Genomic DNA, 21331 nt, shown 5'->3' with positions numbered 1-21331 from the left:
CCACGAACCAAAGTTAACCTCTTCTTACTCAGGTAAATACATGAAATCAATCCAAATGGCTTTCCTGCATAATCAGATAAGGCGTCCCGTACCTGCACCTCTGTCAGTCTGACAGACATGCCCTGATATCAGCTATCCGTAGACAAACTCTCCTGCTACTAGACTCCTATCCTGACCATTGATGGAGAATAATCTATATAAACACAACTTATAAGTTGTCAGAAGCTGACAGAGGCCACTATGGGAGCTGGAGTGATTAACATTGTGGTGGCGTAGTAGAGGGGACTTCAGAGCAGGAGAGAGAGATGATAAATATCTGCGTTTAAATCTGGCTTCTATGTTGTGGTTTGCTCGCCAGACTACTTTCATTTTCCTCCAACACACACACACACACACACACACACACACACACACACAAGCACACACACACACATGCACAGTGGCTAAGCCAACAAAGAAAATTTGGTGACTTCAGCTGTTGGATTGGGCCATGTGAACACTTGTGTGCATGCATACGTGCACGCAACCACATACATACACACATACACGTGTCACCGCAACCCAGAATAGGCCCGCAGCTCCAAATCCAGGGAGCTGGATGAGTGACTCATTCTCTTACTCACTGCCAATCAAATTTCATCTGCTCCTCTTGCCTCCCCCCTCCTTCTTTCCCATAATGCCGCTTTCCTTTCAGCATCTTTCCACACAGACAAAGAGGCTCCACTGTTGATTACAACTAGTAGGACAAGCGGCACGACAATGTTCGAGGTTCCGCTCGATGACAAAGATTTATTTTAAAAAGTCCTTTCTGCATTGTTTATTTTAAATAAGTTTTAAACACTCCTGAACTGCAGAGTAACCACATAGCGACTTTTATTATCGGAGTGTGTCAAGAGCAAATATCAGACAGGAATGTGCATATTTGTGCACTGATTAACACTCTTGGCAAGGAGAGGTAAAGACACTTATTTATACTGCATAGTCCAAAATCATAAATTTGCCTCAGAGGGCTCAACAACATACGATACACTCAATCTTAAAAAAGCTTGATTTGGAAAAGGAAAAAAAGCTTTTAACGGGGAAAAAAGGAGAAACCTTCAAGAGCAACGGGGGACAGAAACATTTTCAGGGCTGACCGACTTACATTAGGTGTGAGCAGCAACTTTATTTAAATATATCGAAACCGAAAGCACCAATCTAACTTTTTCTCTCCTTACACTGGTTTGAAATCTTTATCTCTCACTGCATGGAGCTCAGAGATAATTTAAATGTACAGTAACATGTGGCCAAGGGCTGCTGTGGCACTATTAACTGAGCTAGCAGCCCGCTGTGACTGAATGAATGCAACTCATAGTGGTAAAACTGAATTTTATAACGATACCGAGAAAGAAACTGTATTTAATGTGGATCAGTGCCCAAGGAACGACTATTTAGTTCACTGGTGGTTCATACGTGCTCCCTCCTATGACCAAGATCCCAAACTTTTTGCTTTGCCAGGGAGCACCAAAACTAAAAACTTAACGGGCTACGTTCTGTTAATTGATTGACTACCTGCACAAAGTGTTACTCTACATGCTAGGGTTGCACAATACGGTCGAAAAGTGATATTGTGATTATTTTGACAGATATTGCTATTGCGATCTAATTCATGATTATTACGGATGATTAAGTTTTACATCACAATTTTCATTGTCATTGAAAAACTAGTAAAATCATGAGGATGTGGCAGTTCTCCCAGTTCCCTGCCAAACAAACTTGTGTTTTATTACATCTGGAGAACAAGCTTCGCAGGCCAGAGCATCTCTGCAGCACAAAAATTTCATTAAAATACTGTTTTGTGACAAATCTTACCTTTATAAAATAAGTGCAATTCTTGCCATTTCGATTATTTTGCAATCCATTGTGCAGCCCTACTACATGCCGTGTGCAGATGAATAAAACATAGGGATCCTCAATATCTGAAGAGCATTTTACTTCTTCCATTTTATAGATTTTCCACTAAAAACTTCTTATCCGCTAAACTGAATGTTATTGCAGGCCAGCTTAGGCCCACGGGCTCTACTTTGGGCAGCCTTGGTCAAGACATTACTCAGTGACAGTGGTAACAATTACGTCTGATGCTTTAAATACGTGTCCAATTAACCTCCTTTTCACTTTCTCTCAGTGGGAACTGTTGGAGACTCAAACTGGAAAAAAAAAAACCCAACCCACTTCACCTCAAACTGCTCCTGAAAATCAATCACCATGTCTCAAAAGTCGTCTCTCAGCTCTGCATGCTGATGCTAAAGGTGGTTACTGAACAGAAGAAACTTCTTGCCACATTTTCCTCTAAACTCAAACATGAGTATTTGTTCTCCGTGCCAGATCACTGTGGTGGTTCTGAGCTGTCACTTTTCAACATTGGCTCTAAATATTGTTGATCTACCACTTGTAGCTTATGGCGCGATCACAGTGACAGTAATTCGCTCTGGATGAGCGTGTCCGAGAAATTCGTCAAATGTAAAAGAGACAGAAGGGGACTTTTCTACATGTGTGATGTCTGGGTGCGTTAGTCAGCCTTTCCTCATTGGCAGAGCCACCGCAGTCTTAATTCCTCAGTCTATTGCATTAAAGCTGGATCTTCCATTCTCTAGACTGAGTGGCTCGCTCCCTGTGTAAAAACATTAAAGACAGAGGCACGACGGCGTCACCGCAGGGAGATGGCAGCCCAAATGAGCAAGCCACGCTCACTAGCTGTAGTGAGAAAATTAAAAGAGTGTGTCTTTGCCTGTGTGTGTGTATGTGTGTTAATGCAAGACAGACATACACCATTTTCATGGCACGTGGGGGGTCCAGGCCCCCTAATAAAGTGTGCATGCTGTGAGTGGGCGAGATGAGTGAGTGAGTGTCTGAGGGACTAAACTGACTTTCATTCCTCGCTGCCACTGGCTCGGGGGTTTCAAACAACCAACAGGGACCGAAAATGGGTCACATGAGTTAACAAATGAACGAGGGCGGCTTTCAACTTAATAAATTCAACATGTAAAGAAATAATCTTATTCATTCGTTAATGAGTCTGCATTCTTTCTCACTCAGATCATCATATTCAACGCAAGTACATATAAAACCTTTAAATAATCAAGATTTTTTACAGAAGCTACATGAAGACTATTGCTTGAGTTTGTGTCCTGTGGGTGATAAAGAAAGGACAGGCAAGGCGACTTAACTTTATGGCCGACTGCTGGCGCTGACTTGATCAAATGGTGCCATTCTTATCACTAATGGTATTTATGGCGCACCTTTGAAGCAGCTAACAAGACAAGCCCGAACCCTACTTTCTCTTTAAACGTTTTGGCAGCTGTTATTAAATATGTGGCTGGTTGGTTGAAACGGACTACACCATCATACTGTAACCTTTAAATGCCCCATCTTCTACAGATCCTTTGTGTTACATCTGCTCCTCTTCATCAACCCGTCTCTTCATTGATCAGCCCGGAGGCGAGATGCACATATAAGAAGTGTATGTATCTGCAATGGGGATAAATGGGTTTACCAAACTTCTGTGCTCGTCTGAATGTGGGTGTGTGAGACGGCGAAGGCGTGTGTGAGAAAGAGAGAGGGTGTGAGTGTATGTGCTGCGTGTATGCATTTGTGTGGTTTGGGGTGTGAAATCTTTTTCTTAAGGCAATTGGCCCATAGTCAACACAAACTTTTTATATATTTCAGGTATGAAACACACACAGCGTAACGTCAAACATAAACACGCCACACAGAGATACGCACAAAGCACCAGGACAAGTTGCGACAGCCTTAAAAAAGAGAGAGAGAAAAAACGCAAGACTCCCAGCAGACCGGAGACACAACAGATAAGTAAAATGAATTCATGTCTTCATGCTTTCTTGACTTTGAAGATCCAAGACAAACCAGAGACAGCAAATCCTTCCGCAGCTTGCTCTGACTTCATGTTGTCGAAACGTTACATCATTCACCTTTGCTTTCATCCAGGGCATTTAAACACTGCACCCTGGCAAGAAACTTTGAGGCCACAGCCTCTTGTAGTTCCTCCAGGTAATAGACTTTTCAATTTTGTCCAACCACCATAGCTTTTCCACAGATTTGCGCAATCATAGCAGCCCCCCACCCGTGCAAAAACACTGAGATATACATGTACGTCATCAAACTTAATTTCTGGTAGTGAAAACGCAGACATGTGCGCCACAAACATCTCACATTTACCGACATAAATTACTGCTACAGACCGTGCAAGGCAAGTCCCTGATGTTCGCACGAAAGCGGCAGGAAAACTGTTCTGCAAACACATTTCTGACGCACAACACACCCGGAGAAATGCGTAGAAAACAGACAGGACAAATCGCCATGATAATCCATATCTGTTCCCAAGTGCTGAGAGAATCAAGGTACGTTAGAAAAGTATGCAAGGTTCGTAAAAGCATGAGTATAAATCATAAAGGGATAGAGGCCGCCTGGCTGACAAAACCAACAGTCCCAAAAAAAATCCTTTGAAATCTTGGAGGGAGTGATCCTGTAGTGAGATAGGTTTGATGAGAGCGTTATCATATACCTGCTATGCGAATTGGAAAGCAAAATGCTGGTGGTAAAAATGAACCATGTCGTTCTGTTATGCATCCGAAATCAGTGAAAATCAGCTGGCGGAAACTGTCCTTTTCATCAGTTAAGAAATCCTCCTTTCAGACACCATTAAGAGCCAGCTTAAATGTGAGTTGGCTTTGGATTTAATTAAAGTGGATATAAGGACCCTTTTTCAAGTAGCAATCTTTCCTTTCAACCCGTAGCCTGCAGCCACTGTGATTACTTGCCACTTTGTCACGCACATGCATTCTTGTAAAAATTACTTTAGAAACTTCTTTACGCTGCAGATAGCTAGCTGTATTTACCGTTCTTCTTCAATCCTTAATGGAGTCTGTGACCGTAAACGCACTGAAGGTACATTTAGAGGAGGTGGCAACGTATCCAACAGAGTAGAGTTTGTTGAAATTAGTATTAGTAGACTCATATTTGTGTGCTTATGAAAAAAAAGTTACTTGGATTTTCAATCAACAGTGTGGGATAAAAATGCAGGTGCAACGCCAACAAGTGTACAGGCAGGAAAAGTCTGGGCTGGATCAACCCAGACTGAACGACCACAAAACCCAAACTGAGCTTTTTTTCCCCTGCAACCTGTTGGCAGAGTTTTCCCTCAGTGGCGCTTAAGGTGGTCCTTTTTGAAAGAAAAAAAAAATGCATCCAATTTATTTTGCATCACTTTACAACTGGTTTCTAAATCAAGATACTTTTTACTTACTGAGGACTTTCCACTGGCGTATTAGACACTGCCAACGAACGCCACAGTCGCATTTTAGTGCGTGTCGGTGCTCTCATTTCATTGTAAAACAAAACAAAAACGTTATAACATAGATGTTGCCACCTCCTGTTTGTCTCTCTAATTGCCAGAACACAACCTGGCAGGCTACATCTAACCACTCCTCTCAGCTAAAACAGACTCCCTAAAAACATATGGCATCTGGTGGATATTTCTGCTCTGACAGCAACTTGGTTGTAACTACTTTAGAATTGGCAGTGGCACTGGTAATGTGGGCAGTGTTATACAGAGCCATACAGGACCACACCTAGTCTGTCCCCGTATCCTTTCTGCAGCAAATAAAAGGCTCACCGACATGTTGGTGGAGGCCTAGCTCAATCCTTTTGACCATAAATGACGCCAAACCAACCGGTGCATCCCCCCTCTCCTTCTCCATGCACCACAGATGATAGCCATAACACGCAGCACATCTCCCCACGCCTTTTTCGGTAAGGATGACTCCAGCCAAAACAGCCACAGACAAAGAACAAATCTACCTCTACACCTACCGCCTCTATCAGCCTTGGTTTGATTCAAAAACCTCCAAAAGAGCTCCAAGGGTAGATGATGTAAAAAAGAAAAAAAACTGTCTGCATTTTTTCACGAACAAAAGCTTCTCTCAGAAGGCCAGCCCGATAGATCTACTAGTCCGATGGCCAAATGGTTCAGGAGAGAACTTTTTATTCAACATTTGATCATAACACTGACGCTGGAAAACCCACTATCCTGTCAGGTGTTGCACAGATATATGTCCTGCAGCAGAAGTCTTCCTTATCTGCTCAGCGAAGCGAGCCGCTGGTTCCACTTGACCTGCTCTGTTCTTTCATCTGCCCTGCTGGGGTCGACAGTCACGGAGCCAACGCAGATTCACTCAATCGTAAATACTTAAGAGATACCAAACAAGCAGGCCGGCTGACAGAGACGTGAAGGATGATGAGAACATGAGGTGCCGTCTGTCCTTTACAAATGACAGTGCACAGATAAAAAAGTAACAAGCACTTTGCCTAAGCCAGGCCTGTATTTCTGCTTTTTCAGAGGCCTAAAACTAAATCCCACGCAGGGAAAATACACATAAAGACACAGCTCGTAAAGGCTTCATAATGTGCTTTCAATTTTCAGTGGTTGGGCAGAGGAAGAAGTTATGGTTTTAGATGAAAAGGGTAGCTTAAAACTAGGGGTGGGTAACAAAGATGGATTCACACAAGAAACTTGTTTCTTATCTTCTGCAACCTCAGTGAGCCAATAAGCGTGCAGCATGATTGTTGTGGCAAGATCAAATAGTGCTGATGACTCGTTGAGACATGCACCACGTATATGTATATGTGTAATGTAATCTTTTGTTAAATGGATTTCATAAAATTGGTATCAAAAGAAAGTATCGTTCAAGAACTGCCATCAAGGTATCGGTACCAGTTTCAAAATTACATGTTTGTAATATCTTTCCCCCACGTCACACTAGACTAACATTAACGGAGTTGATTAGCGACCAGCAGTAACAAACAACACCAGCTGACAAACACAAACACGTTGCAGCATTTAAACAACTTTGACAAACTCTGTGGTGAAGAAAATAAGTCCATGCTCAATCTGTTGAGAGCAAGAGATTGAAAAGTAGTGCCCCCTTTCATATTTATTCCTTCGGTTGTGAATCGAGAAACATTCAAGTCTGAGTCGAATCAGAATCTAGATTAGAAATGAGTCTCCCCCCCGACTTAAAACCCTCAAAAACTGTCATAGCAGTTATTGGTGGTGTGCCCTTCTTTTGTTTGTATGTAGACAATATGGCACCACAACAAAATATGATTCAGCTATCTAAAAATATCAACTTCACAGCCAGACTTCTGTGTCAGCCTCTCAATCCAAGAGCAAGGGCTTCTGTCTAAACTCAACACTTCGTACGGATGTTCAACAACCTTGAAGAGAGAAATTCATCATCAAAGAGGCAGAGACAGTCTCAAGTACAGTCCCAAGTTATATTGCAATTAGTTTGAGGTATGCAACACATCTATTCTCCTCCTGTAAAGGGCTTTATCTATTGTTATTGGTTTTCCACTTGCATGTACAGCCTCCGGCAGCTGAGTATTGTTAAAAGTCATCCAGGGAAATGTAGGAGATCAGTAGTCGCAGCGGGGAGTAAGGTAGGTGTCCAGTGTACACAAAAAAAATGTAATTACCACACTTCATCAAAAATAACTACTGCGCTGCAACATTATAGATTGATGACTCCTCTGGGTTTTATAGTGAAGGAGGATTGATTAAGCTTTTAATCAGAATTAGTATTCAGAATGTGCAAATGTCACCTAATTGTGCATACCAAAAATAAAACATGTCACCTCACACTTGCTTTAACTTTAGACAAAAACAAGACAAAACGATGAATAGCAACAAATTAAAAACTCTTTCTGAAGGACAGCTCACAATGAAACTCTGGTGTAATCTCACCAAATCACAAAACAGATCTTCTACATCTTGAAACCTAAATAAAACCGCAGGTATGGATGTTTATCAACACTCGACTCCCAGGCCGACTGTCAGGCTTTTCCTGCGCGTGAGGCCCCAGCGTTTGTTTGGCCAGCATGTCCCAGCTCGTGCAACCTGTTGTCTATTCTCTTAGCTTTGTGTGGGTCACCAAAGCCACTGTACACACACTTCCAGGAAAAGAGGGCTGCCGTAACATCGAGAGATGATCGCAGCAACGCTGACCCGGGCTGCCACTTTGACAACACACCAGAGAAATGCTGACGTCACTCCTCTGTACTTTTTCCAGGGTCTGCTTGCCCGGGCTCGGCTCAGTGGTAATCAGGAATGTGATCAGGTCAACCTTTGCACTGACCTGATCACTCGCAGTCACCACATAATGGGAGGAAAATCAGGGAAAAGGTACATCCTGTGAGCAACGCTGGCATTTAGGGATTTTTTTTTTTTTTGGGTTGTGGCATTTTGCTGCTAAATGGACTAAATGGATGATTTACGATCTATGGAGGGGACTTGACCCTGGCTCGTACTCTCATTTTAATGGCCTGACTGGAACTCACAAAAACGATAGACTTGCACATTGTAAAGCAAAGTGGCACAAAGCACAAATAACATACTTACTGCCAATAATAACAACATAATGATAATATTAGGTGTAGAAATTGTCTGATACATGATTTTTGTGGACTGAAAAACAGAATATATACATAAATACACATTTCTGGCAATGATCCCTCATGTGGTGATAAACACTTGTGATAAAAAACGTAGATAATAAAGGCAGGACATTTTAGAGCTCAGCAATTAACTTTATTGTCCAAAACGAGATCAGTGCTCTGGGGATTGCTTGATAAGCTACCCCAAGCATACTTTACTGCATTATTTTATGTACCAAAAAAAATATCTGTACATATCTGACAAGATATATGCCGATACCGATGTATCTGTGATTTTCAAGCACAACTGTCGACATCCTGATGGTTCCAGCTTCGTAAAGGGGCTCTTTGGACTCAACATTAGCTACTGTTGCTGTCTGTTAGCGGGGCGGAGAGAGCCACTGAGACGAGGCACTCGAGAACTTGCACCAATCTGGAACCATCGTGGAAAATCTGACCCAAGTCCTTCATAAAATCCAGTCCAGCAGCATTAAAAAATCATCCACAGGGTTATATCGGCAACCAAGAGAGACGGTGAAAGGTCTCATTTTCACATCGCATTACAATCCACTCACATGTGGCCAATAAAAAAGTGATTAATACATGGAAATCGCTACAAATTGTTACATTGAAACCCTTTGATTGAATGATTTGCTGCTTTTCTTTGTCATTTATGATAGTAATTTAAGAATATTTGGGTTTTGCACTGTTGGAAGACTTTCACCTTGTTAGACCGTGTCTTTTTAATCAATGACAGAGGAGCCGCCACGAGTTTGTAAACTTGCGGGAAATCTTCCTTACTGAAGCAATCCAACAATTGTGGTGAGCATTTTTCACCTTTTTTTTCATTTTATGGACTCAACTATTAATCCAGAAAAAACTCAGCATACTAATTGACAATAGTTGGTAATCGTAGCACTAATCCCCACTTAATCACAGAGAGACAGGGTGTCTAAACCACCACATCCCTGTACACATCAGTCGCCAGCACCTCTTCTCAAACTTTCCCTGAGACAAACACGCCGGCTTCAACTTGTAGTGTAATTGTGCCGTCTCTGCTGCTGGTGCCAACAGCATAATTCAGTATAATGGTGAGACAGTAACACAACAGAGTCCTGCCCAAAGGAAACTAACAGTGTCATTTTTTCTTCCAAAATGAGCCCTTGCTTCATTAGCTTCGGTCTAAGCAGTGTTATTAGAGCTATTTCAATCTGCATAAAGACGTCTAGCTGCTCTTCCTGTAATTACAATAGGCTGAGTCAACTGCCCACAGGCAAATGGTCTTCCTCAAGGGCAATTTGGTCCCGCTAGTAAAAGTCAAACAGTGACTTTGTTGTGACCACATCAATGTCAGGTAGAGCCGCGCAGTGACAGACATATGGGTGCGCACGTGCACACACACATTTACACTCACAAACACATAAATACACTCGAAGTCATAAACAGCAGCCCGGCGCTCACCAGACTTAACACCAGCTAATTGCTCATGTATGGCTCCTTTCACTCCACACACACACACACACACACTCACATACAGAGGGCAACAAAGCGTGCTGACTCGCTGGCCGTCTACAGCTGTGACGTCTCACATGTGGCTCTGTGTTGATATAAGGAGTAACACAAGTGGAAAATTGGAGCTGGTGGGGCCAGACTGCTGACTTCCTGATAGGAAGAGAGTGGAGGGTGACCCATATATACATAAAGTAGTCAACAGGCTCCAACACCACGGGGAAATACAACAAGGACAGACAAAGGGTCTGTGTAGCTCCATGCATAATGTAATGTGGATACAGATCAGGGTTACCCAGAGGGATCCTTTGATATTAACACGAGTCTCCACACAAAGAAAAACCTTATTAGTACTGATGTCACTGCAAAGCTACACAGCTTATTTCTGAGTCGTGACCACTGTAATAAAAGTAACAAGGGAAGTTGGTATGAATCACACAACAAATGGGAACTACTGAAAACACTTAAAACGAAGCTGACTTTCATTTAAAAACCGAGCAGACACACCAACAGCAGTTTGAACTCCTTTTTGAGCCGAACAGCAGAACCAAACCAGCGAATAACTTATAAATGGACAAAAGGAGCTGTCGTCTGCTGCATGACACATGGCTAAAACAAGGCCGTCCACTTTTTAGACTGAAAGGAAGTGCAACGTAACCCTGCTAATCTGATCCGCTGGATAATGGAAGCCATTAGGAGAGAATACAATGAGTGGATGTCTGAAATAGGCCACAATGAAGTGTTCTCTAAAAATGAAACGGTCAGAATATCCTAAAATTAAGTTTGTAAAGATGATGGTGCGACCTCAATAACAAAAACAAAATCAGGGATGTATAGTTGCCCGACGTTCTGCATGATGGGCTCTACGGTCACGATCAAAAAGGGTTGTTTCCTGAGTCATGTCAAACAGTTCGACTCTCAAGTTTTGTGGTGTTAAGCCACACATGAGCACAAAGAAAACAAAGAAATGTAGCATCAAAAAAGCTGCATTATTCCCCACCAAAAAAACAGATATTTACACGGCCGTATGGCTGCAGAACATGTGACAAATGAGACGAAGAGATTAAAAAAGTTGAGTTAAAGTTTTCTCACAATTGTTTTGGGTCATAAAAAGTTTTATCTGCAGCAGCGCCGAGATCTAGAAGTCATATCTCTAATTATGATGTTGTGTTGTGGTGTGGCATTCCCCTCTTAAAACATCCATTATGGGTACTGGAGCTTTGTCTGCCCAAAATTACCGTACAGGGCTTCTGACTAAACTGAGTTTAAGTGCGCTGAAATGCACAATGGAGGGGGGAAATCATGAGTTATGGATGGAAAATCATAATCATTTCAATGACAACAAAAACGGCTGAAAAAATGAGCGGAATCTGAAATAGCGGAGCCAAAGTATTCGGAGTCGAGATCGTTTTCAGTTGCTGCAGGAGTTTTATAAAGTTGATAAAACCATTCGATATGAATCCTCACGTGTGTCAAAGGTCACAGGGCTTTTACTCTCTGAGCAAACATCGCAACCTCTGGAAACAAAGGGACAAACTATATTTCCTGATTTAATTTTAGTATGTTATCAGGGAGTTTAACCGTCTCTTATCAACTGAAATGGCAGTTTAGTTCCCAATCCAATCAACTGGATTCACTTTCTACCTTTTCACTGTGGCTCTGATGTTGTGATAAATGGACATCCAGGCATGTCTATCTCCTCTGGATGGTTGATTAACTTGCTTTCCTATCTCTGCTCTTTCATTTAACCTGTCACACCGTGTCTTCTTTGAGATATAGATTATAAAACCCTCTCTTTTTGGACCCTTTCTCTCGCCTTAGTTGTTTGAATTTCAGCAGTATTGTGGTTGCACTCGAGGCTCTGATGCTTGCAGCCACACATTAGTTGCAACATGTGGTTGTGGTTGAAGGCAGAATTAAATTTAACCTTTTGTTCCACTAAATTTAGTTTAGACCTGTTTGGTGGCTTCAGCTGAATCTCACAGCTATCACAAGCCGGGGTCAGTGCACTTTGTCTCTGACCCCGACTCTCCAGTAAATCACCTCAACTGTAAACGGTTGAGCGTTGTAGCTTCAGATATCAGTTTTAAGTTAAAATGTCGTGGAAATGAGGTTAAAAAAAATGCCCTTAGATGCTGGGAAAGCAACGTGGTCGTGAGTGGGACACACTTTTTTCCTCGCTTTGCTGAAACAACAACAGGAGCCTCGGATGGATCCACCCTAGCGCCATAATTTTGTCACACTTTCCCTGGAGCGGAGAGTTTGTTAGCGTGCTAACCCCGCAGCTAGCCGCCGAAGCTAAGCGCTGTTGTTTTCATTTTAAGAAACAACCGCAGCGGCTCAGAAAAAAAAAAGTTGAGTTTAAAAAAAAGTGTGGCCGTCGACTTACCCGAATCCCCCGGGGTTTTCATCTTCGTTGTCGTCTTCGGCGTGATGCTTCAGTCACTTTCCCCACGTCGGACTCGTAACTTTAGACGTGAGTTAGCTAGCCTTTTAGCCAAGTTAGCTAGCGAAGTTAGCAGTGACACCCCACTCCTTCCTCCGGTGTTGTTCTCACAAGTGGCTCGTTAGAAAAGAACCTGCCGCGACTCTGAGCTCGTCTTTTAAAAAAGTTCAAATAAACAAACAAACAAACAAAAACTTCACATGAGCTTCTTTGTTTAATCTCGACGCGCCGGTGCGTGCTGGTGAAAACTTTTGCGCCGGAGTATTTGTTGTCGAGAGCGGGGCTTCTGATGCGAAAAGTTGCCCCGAGCCTCTGGGGCGAAATCCAGTCGCCCGGGTCTGAATGGCGCAGGTCGAAGTTTGCAGGAGTCGTGCCGCCGTCGGTCGGTCGGTCGGTCCTGGAGCAACGGAATGCGACGAGTCTAAATGTTCATCCCGTTTGTTGAAACGATGTCGCATGGTCGATTCCTCCTCCACATCTTCTTCACCATCATCATCCTCATCATCCTCCTCAACGACAGTCAAAACAGCGGCGGCGGCGGCGCTTCTGAGAGAGAGGACACAACAAAAAACACCAAAGCCAACTCTGCTCCTTCTCTGCCCCTCTCTTTCTCCGGCACGGACTTTTTCTTTTTCCACTCACTCACTCACTTCGTGTTCTCTCTCAGCCCCCCTTCCTCTGGCGGGGTGTCGTGTTTCGCTCTCCTCCTGCCACACGGGGCCGCCCACGCTGACCCACGGAGGGAGGGAGGGGGAGAGAAACTCAACGCCCACTTGTTGACAAAGATCGTCTATGATGTCGGGATTTTTTTTAACTTCACCGCTCAGTCCAACAGTGAGCTGAGAGGACATTTTAGGGCAGTATGCTGTTGTCTCATGAACCAGAGTGCAACAATGGCATAGCTTATTGTTTTAATACAATTAGGCACAAAATAACAACAACAAAACATCAACAGATTCAAGAGGTTTATTTGCTATTTGCACGCACACACACAGTACAAGTAGATGGGAGTTTGTTGTGCAGAGCTATAAACACTATAAACTACTGTTGCTATGTTATGTAAAAAAAAAAGCACAGTTTGCATTTATACTGCACAGTGTCCTGAGAATATTTTGCAACAATTATATGATATTCTTTATATTGTATAAACGAAATCGAACAATCAAATCAAATATTGAATAAAAAAACATCAAAATAAAGACACCAAATCTGAAGATGAAGTGGCTGGTCACCATATCAATATCTCAGGTTTATTTGGATTATTTTTTACACATGAAACAAAACTTACATATCAATATATAAATAGCCTATTGATTGTCTGATCTGCTTAAAACTTTGTAGGCCCTAAAACTTTCTTGCCTGCGAGACAAAAACAGAATGATATAAAATAGAGTAATAGCCAATATTATTATAACTAAGCTATTTACACCATCCACCTTTGACTTACAGATAAATGTTCTTATCTTTATCTTCTCATATTTAAATCATTTTCTCAATTTTCATAAATCATCAGAAAATGCCCCTCTCTAAGGACTTGCAAAACAAAAGGGTAATCGGTTTATTATCATAGAAAAACACTGAATATTGACATCCACACATTTACTACAACCATATTTTGCTTGAAAATGATGATAATCACAATGCTGTCTAATTTCCTGGCGACCATTTTTAATAATCATTTATTGTTTCTGCTATTTTGACATGTTTGAGTGGCAAACATGGATGCTCAACTAGTTGAATAAAAAGAAAATCATTTTTATATTATCGTCCGAGTCACGCATCGCCTCAATAGACGATCTCGGACGAGGACCGGCCGCTCGCTGCTGCCTCCACCAGTTTGTCGCCCCGCGCTCGCTCCCGGTTGGCGCGTCACGGCGTTGCTGTGGAGACCCGTCACCGCCGCGGGTGATGGAGGCGCCGTGTTTACCTGTAAACTGCGACAGCGAGGCAGCCAGGGAGCCGCCGTCCGTCATTTATACCCGGGGAAAGGACGAGAAAGGCCAATCAACAGGTGCTCGGTCCCACGGGAGAGGATGGTGGCCGGCGAGGATTCTGAGATTTACATACGCTATAATTATAAGAGGACATCGCCTGTAGCCTATCAGGCGCTTATTAGCATTACACACACACACACACAGCTCTTTCTCCCACACTCCTTTCTTCCTCTCTAATGAAGGGCCCTTCAGCACTTACATCAGCTCTGAGGAGGCAGCACAGAGAGAGGGAGTTGAAAGAAAGGAGCGGTAATTACTCGAGAGCCTGAACTGGAGAGCAGAGAGCGGGCTGAGCTGAAGAGCGAGTGGAAGGAAATGAAGTGGAGGGAACAAGTGTGTGTGCACTGAAGGTAGCCCTTTTTCTTTCTACCCAATCAGACATCCCACTGTACTCTCCCTCCATCCATCCATCCGTCCATCCATCCGTCCCTCCTCTGCTCCTGTTCATTTACTCTGAGTGGCAGTGTGTGGGAAGTGAAGGCCAGCAGGTGGGTGAAGTATTTCATGTCCCACTGTCACACACACACTCACACACACTCACAATAACGTCGACAATACAACAGCAAACGTCTCATCGCTGAACACAGCTTTCTGCTGTCACGTCGCTCCTCCACCTCCTCCTCCTCCTCACTGTACCCCATACATTACACTCCTACTCCTCTCCTCTGCCTCGGCCCTTCATCCTCCTCACTTCTGTAGCTTCCATCTTCTCCTCCTCCTACACCTCGCTGCCTCTCCTCCAAGTGCTCATCGTCCTCCTCAAGTTCCTCTCACCTCCTCCTCTGTTTACCTGAGCCTTCCTCCTCCTCCTCTTGCCTCCACGTGATGTTTCATTGCCGCCTCCACCACACAGTCACGTCCACAGATTCATGTGGGCATACGTGACTTTTCTATATTAAAGGAACAGTCTGACATTTCGGGAAATAGGTCCGCCTCATGTCTGTCTGGTCAGTTCAACCATCATCTGGTTAGCTTAGCTTAGCATAAAGACTGGAAGCAGGTGGAGACAGATAACCGAATCAGCCGAGAAGCATCTCTAAAGCTCCCAAACTAAAATGTAATATCTAATTTCATAGTGACTCTGTGCTTTAGGCAGAGTTTTATTATCTTTATTATGAGTCAAGCTAGCTGTTTCCCCTTGTTTCCAGTCTTTGTGCTAAGCTATGCTAACCAGCCGCAATCCACAAACTGGCAGCGACAAAAGCTGAGTGTTGCGTCGCCTCGTGTTGCCTGTGTCTGGGCTAAAAAGCTGCACTCGAACAATAATAATAAAGAAATATCTTCATGTGTAATGTTTGCCGAATTACCAAGAAGGACTTAACAGTTAAGTATTTGTTGCAGGCAACATTTCACAAAGTTTATAAAGTGCCTCCCAACTCCACAACTCAAAATGTAGCGATTTTCAAAGGGAGTCTGGGGAGTTTCTCCATGGATGTCAAAAAGTAGCCTTTATTGGTTACAGTTTGCTGTATTTGTAAAATTTGACATGCTTACCATCAATAAAATGATGTCTTTCATAAATTTAGTGTAAACAGCCAAATCAGTCAAATCAATGCTGGCTGGTAAGATGCACTTCAGGTACAGAGATGCCTTAAATGTTAAACTGTTCCTTTCATTTTTTACACAAATAAAGAAATATCTTCATGTATAACGTTTGCCGAATTAACAAGAAGGACTAAACAGTTGAGAATATGATGCAGTCTGCGTTTCACAAAGTTTATAAAGTGCCTCCTAACTCCACAACTCAGTAAATGTTGCTTTTTTCTAAGGGAGTCTGGGGACTTTGTACATGGATTTCAAAAATTAGCCTTTATCGGTTACTGTTGTGTGTATTTGTATAATTTGACATGTTTACCTCAATAAGATGTCCTTTTTAATTAATTTTGTGTAAAAAGTGAAATGAGTGTGTTCACACAGTTGCTAAATGTTGGCGGGTAAGAGGCATTTCAGGTACACAGATGCCTCAAATGGCCAACATTTCATGTAGTTGCTCCAGTGTCAGGGTCCTGGTATTGTGCATGCTGTCACGCCGTCATGAGACACTTTAACAGAGCGGACTCGTCATTAATGTCATCAGTAACACTTTTCCTTTCTCTGCGTCGACAAGTCTGCTGTCGAAAAGGTTTACAGACTAATTATTTCAGCTCACGCATGTCGAGAGCGTTGTCACTTGTCCTCTCTCTGCACTGCTGCTGACCTTTTGCTGCACCTGAGGACACGTCAGAACAAACACCCGAGGGAAGCGAGGCGTGAACGGTCCTGTAGAGCCTGATCTGCTGAGCGTGACGACATCAGAGAGTACGACGTGTCTGTGAGATTAACAGAAGGATGTTTGGACCAAACATCTTTCCTCTACCATCTCAAAATATTTACGTCTGATGCCAACATATAGGAAACCAAACCTCTATTAAAAAATAGTAGTTTTTAACCAGCAGTTTGTACAAAGTTTTGAAAGTCTGGCAAATGATTAATCTTAAATATACTCCTTGAAAGCGGCTTGATTTTCATTATAATCTGTTTTTTCATCTATACAATCATTCATGAAAGCCAAAAGGTTTTTTTCCTGGCGTCTAAATCCGCAATAGTCGATGTTTGAAAGCTTTGGGTAGATGTAGTTCAGAATATTAAAGTTGGGACACTAATATTTATTATTTAGGTCTTCCTTGTCAGATATAAGAGGCTGCTTATAGCTTCTGTTGTTGCCAGAAAATGTATGTACTCTGTGTTAGATAAGAGCCGCTGTGTTTACCTCACTGCTTTTCATATACAATTCCTAAGCAACGAAGCAGATTGGGAAAAAATGTCACCCTCTGGCACACTCAGACTTCATCCTCAGCAGTGTGATTAATCTGGTAAGTGTCTATTTCTGAGCAAATTTCTTCACTCGCAACAAAACTTCAAGCAGAGCTGTGTCCACACTGTCTCGACACTTCACCAGTGGGAATAACAGTTTGTTGAAGAAGCAGGAGGGACGCAGAGCGAGTGTCTGACGACAGGGCCGGCCGGGGTGGAGGGGTTCAGACACCGGCTGCATGTGAAAGCAACGACAACAAAAGCTCAGCAGGAGATCTGACGACTGCATACGTGTGAATTGGTGGAGCGATTGGGGACTAATTGATCACCAGAGTCACTATCAGTTCATTACTGAGGTGGTAATGACTCTAATCAGTAAACAGGAGCAATCAATCACCGGTGATCGGTTAATGATGAAGAAATAAAAGGATCGGAGCGTTAATGAAGGATGTTTTAAAACATCTGATCTGTGGGAATTAGATGAAAATGCTGTTGCACGCCAGAAATCACTGATTTAAGTCACTTTAAGTATGAACCATGGCGACCTGCTGCAGGTAACATCCAGAACATAGGGGCAGCATATCACAACATTAACTATAGCTGCCGTTAGCCAGTTAGCTCAGTTAGCCGTTCAGCTAGCAGTCCAGACAGGGAGTCGTATTATGAGAGATAATATACAGACGTCTTTGGAAAACGTCAAAACTGTTTTGTCTTCACACTCTGTTGACAACATTTTGTAACGTTTAAATGGGATTTGTTATATATTATAACTTTAACACACTTTTACTCAAGTTTGACTTTGTTAGTTTGGAAATAGATCCAACATTAATATAAAAATGTACCCGTTATTCTGACCTTTGGATTTTAATTGTGTGTGGGGGAAAAAACCCATTAAATGCACCTTTGTATTGTGAATAAAGCCTGAAATTGAAATTGAATTTAAAACAAATTGTTTCATGAAGTTAAGGTATTTTTTCATGTATTGCCCCTTTAAAAAAAAAAAGCCCCAATCAGGGCTGCGTTCCCCTCTTTGTTTCCTCTCGCTAAGTGTTTTCTATTCGAGGAAATCTGGCTTGTTTTTAAAATGGAAAACAGGCCTGAGGGGGCAAATGGTATCCGAGCCACACCCAGAGTGAGCGGCAACACGACTGTAATGGGAGAGGCCTTTTCACACCAGCTCCATCTGTATGCATAAGAAAACACTCTCGCTCACACACACACACACACACACACACACACACTCAGCTGTCGAGTCAAAACGAGGCAGCCGAGTGTGTTCGTGACAGCGAGCGAACGTCTGAGTGGCCAGAGGGGAAAGTTTTCTGCATGTTCGTGTTTGGTGCTAAAGATGGAGTGATGAGGACATTTTCCATGTTGTGTTCCTCTGCTCTGCACCATGACCGTATGTTTGTGGAATAAGGAGGCCCTTGTGTGTGTTTCTGTCTGTCTGTCCGTCTGTCTGTCTGCCCCCTGGCTGGTCAGATGATGTCTGTCTGTCTCTCTGTGGAGGTCTGTCTCTCTGCCGCTCTTGTCTTTCAGTCAAAAGCAGGACAACGGTCTTGGATGTGGAGGAGAGACAGTTGAAAACGGAGGGAAGAGACACACGTGGAGAGGTTTTAGAAAAGGGAAAGGGATAAAAACTATATAGAGGTCAGGAGAGGAGAGCTGAGGAGAAACTACAGAGGATAAGTGGAGGGGGAGGGGGGTGAGAGGGAGAGAAAGAAAGAGTGAGGCAGGGAGAGTGAGCGGGAGTGAATGGGCCCTTTGTGATCAAAAGGCTTGTTTATTTTCTTGGCGCTTGAACTCCTCAGGAGCCACATTGGGCCTGTCTGCACTGTCTCGCTCGCGGGCCTCACCGGCTCCCCGACATCCCAGCAACTGGCCCTGAATCACAACGAGGAGCCGGGCCGCGTCAGAACCAAAACAACAACCCGAAACACGGAAAACGTCATTTTAAACTGTGTGAAAAACACACCCCGAGCACTTAGATGGTGACAGAAGAGGAGAACATTTAGTCCAAGCCGAGTCGAAACAATTTCTTACTCAAGTATAATTTTAAGATACTTGTTCTTTTTTTTAATACCAGTTTATACCAGTTTATACCAGTTTGTTCTCCGGTGCATTTTGGAGCAACGGTTTCTTCAGTTTTACTCCATTTATCTGACAGCTTTAGTCTTCTACTCTCTACTGATTCATAGTTTACATAAAAAACATACGATGGACTCACAAAGTGTGATGCAGGGAAATACACAACTGAATGTAAACAAGCTAAAAACAGTTAACAAACAACTACAAAGTTCAAATTTAGCATTATTTCATCCATAATAATAATAATAATCTTTTAAAGGATGAGTTCACCCAGAAGAGAAAATTCAGTGATTATCTCCTCAACCTCGAGCTGATGGAAAGTCAGGTGAAGTTTCGTTGTCCACAAAACATTTCTGGAGTTTTTCTCAGCCTCCTCCTGAACAACTGAAGTAGATGGAGACTTGTTTTAAAGCGTAAAAAACAACAGAAAAAAAAGGCTCCAAATGGCTCTGGTGACATCTACGTCTCCAGAGTCCCAAAATTGAATGTCTTTTCAAATTAATTTGGGATCTCTGGGCTCCTGGAGACTTGGATTAGTCCAGACGAGCTGTGAAGCATCTAGAAATGTTTTACTTACATGCAGATAAAGTAGAAACAAGATCTACTAATGTTCTGATTGAACACATGAACTGCATTTTAACTCCTGGTGTGAAGCATTAAGGAGGATCTATTTGCAGAACTAGAAGATAATTTTCATATTTTTGTTTTTGTGTATAATAACCTTCGAATGAGTTTCGTGTTTTTAAGCAGCTGCTGTTGAGAAGGGTGAGACGAGGGGTATTCAGTTGGTCAATCTGCAATCTTTAAGTGTGACCTTTTCATTTTAATTTCCCTTTTCGAAGTTTTTTTTTTAGTTAAATATTAAAACTGGACCTTCAAATGCAGTTTGGTCGAACAATGAATAATAGTCTTTTGTATGAAGAGTATTTATACAGTTTGGGTATTTTCAGAAATACACAGAGTAAAATGTTTGCACACCTGTGGATCGACAGGTGTGTAGGAGAAGACCAAGAATAATAATAACGTTGGTTTGATACTGATGAAGATCTTTGTCCCGAAACGTTGTTATTAACATTTATTCTTGATTGCAAGTGATTTTCCAGGTATTTCTGGAAATATAAAGGTCTTCACCAGAGTCTAAAAGAGACGCTGTGGGTTCGACCACAGGTCAGAGATTCAACACTTTTTTAGAGCTGTGACGATTAACTGATTATTTGTCAACTATTTACAGGGTCTGTAATCTTTGGGTCGCGGACAAAAACACGACATTTAAGATTGTTGTTTTTCACCATTTTCTGACAGTTTATAGGTCAACAACAAACTGATTGATCGAGAAAAGGCTCGACAGATTAATCGGAAATGAAAATAATCGTGAGCTGCAGCCTACAGTTTTTGAATGGCGCAAACGTGAACACAGATACTTCAGTAGATAATAAATATTGGAAGGGAAATTACACTTTTTTCTGAGAAAACAAGTTTGTAACAGGACTCACCACCTCAAATTTAAAAAAAACAACTTTTTCTAGAGTCTGTGTGATGAAGCCCTCCTCTGCTGAGAACTGAAACACTCCTACACTCCACTATAATGTATTTCATGATATTACTGTAAACGTCACTACATCAGGGGGTTTTGCATCAGGCAGTCACAGTCGTGGAGTAAGCAGTCAGTCACACTCGGACACAAACACTCTCTGTTCCCGTCTCCCCCCTCTGCCTCCCTCTCTCTCTCTCTCTCTCTCTCTGTTTTCTGTCTGTCTCTCTCGCCCGCTCTCCTCCAGCTGGTATTCACACGTGTAATGGGATTAACACGCTCTGAGGAGGAGAGAGAGAGAGAGAGAGAGGATAGAAACGGAGGAGAGAGGGGAGGATGAGGCCATGGAAGAAATGGGGGAGGAGGAGAGAGAAGCGAGAAAGAAAAGAGGGGGACTACAGAGGGGAAGGTTTGAGGGGGAGGAGAGAGAGCGGGGTTCCTGAAAAGGAAAACAAATGTGTAGAGGAAAGAAAGAGGGGT

The 21331-nt window shown here is 42.7% G+C and overlaps 1 protein-coding gene across 1 annotated transcript in view; it reads right to left on the bottom strand.

The window, feature by feature from the left end:
• Positions 1 to 13158, bottom strand: part of erf (Ets2 repressor factor) — a 37977-nt gene extending 24819 nt beyond the window's left edge. The window contains exon 1 of the mRNA XM_084378581.1: positions 12389 to 13158. Within this exon, the coding sequence (XP_084234707.1) occupies positions 12389 to 12410 (22 nt within the window). The 5' untranslated portion in view covers positions 12411 to 13158. The remainder of the gene's footprint in view (positions 1 to 12388) is intronic.
• Positions 13159 to 21331: the final 8173 nt, after the last annotated feature.

The sequence above is a fragment of the Pagrus pagrus genome, assembly GCF_965226575.1.
Source record: "Pagrus pagrus genome assembly, chromosome: 17".
Classification (NCBI taxonomy): Eukaryota; Metazoa; Chordata; class Actinopteri; order Spariformes; family Sparidae; genus Pagrus; species Pagrus pagrus.
This window is presented reverse-complemented; position numbering and strand designations above follow the sequence as displayed.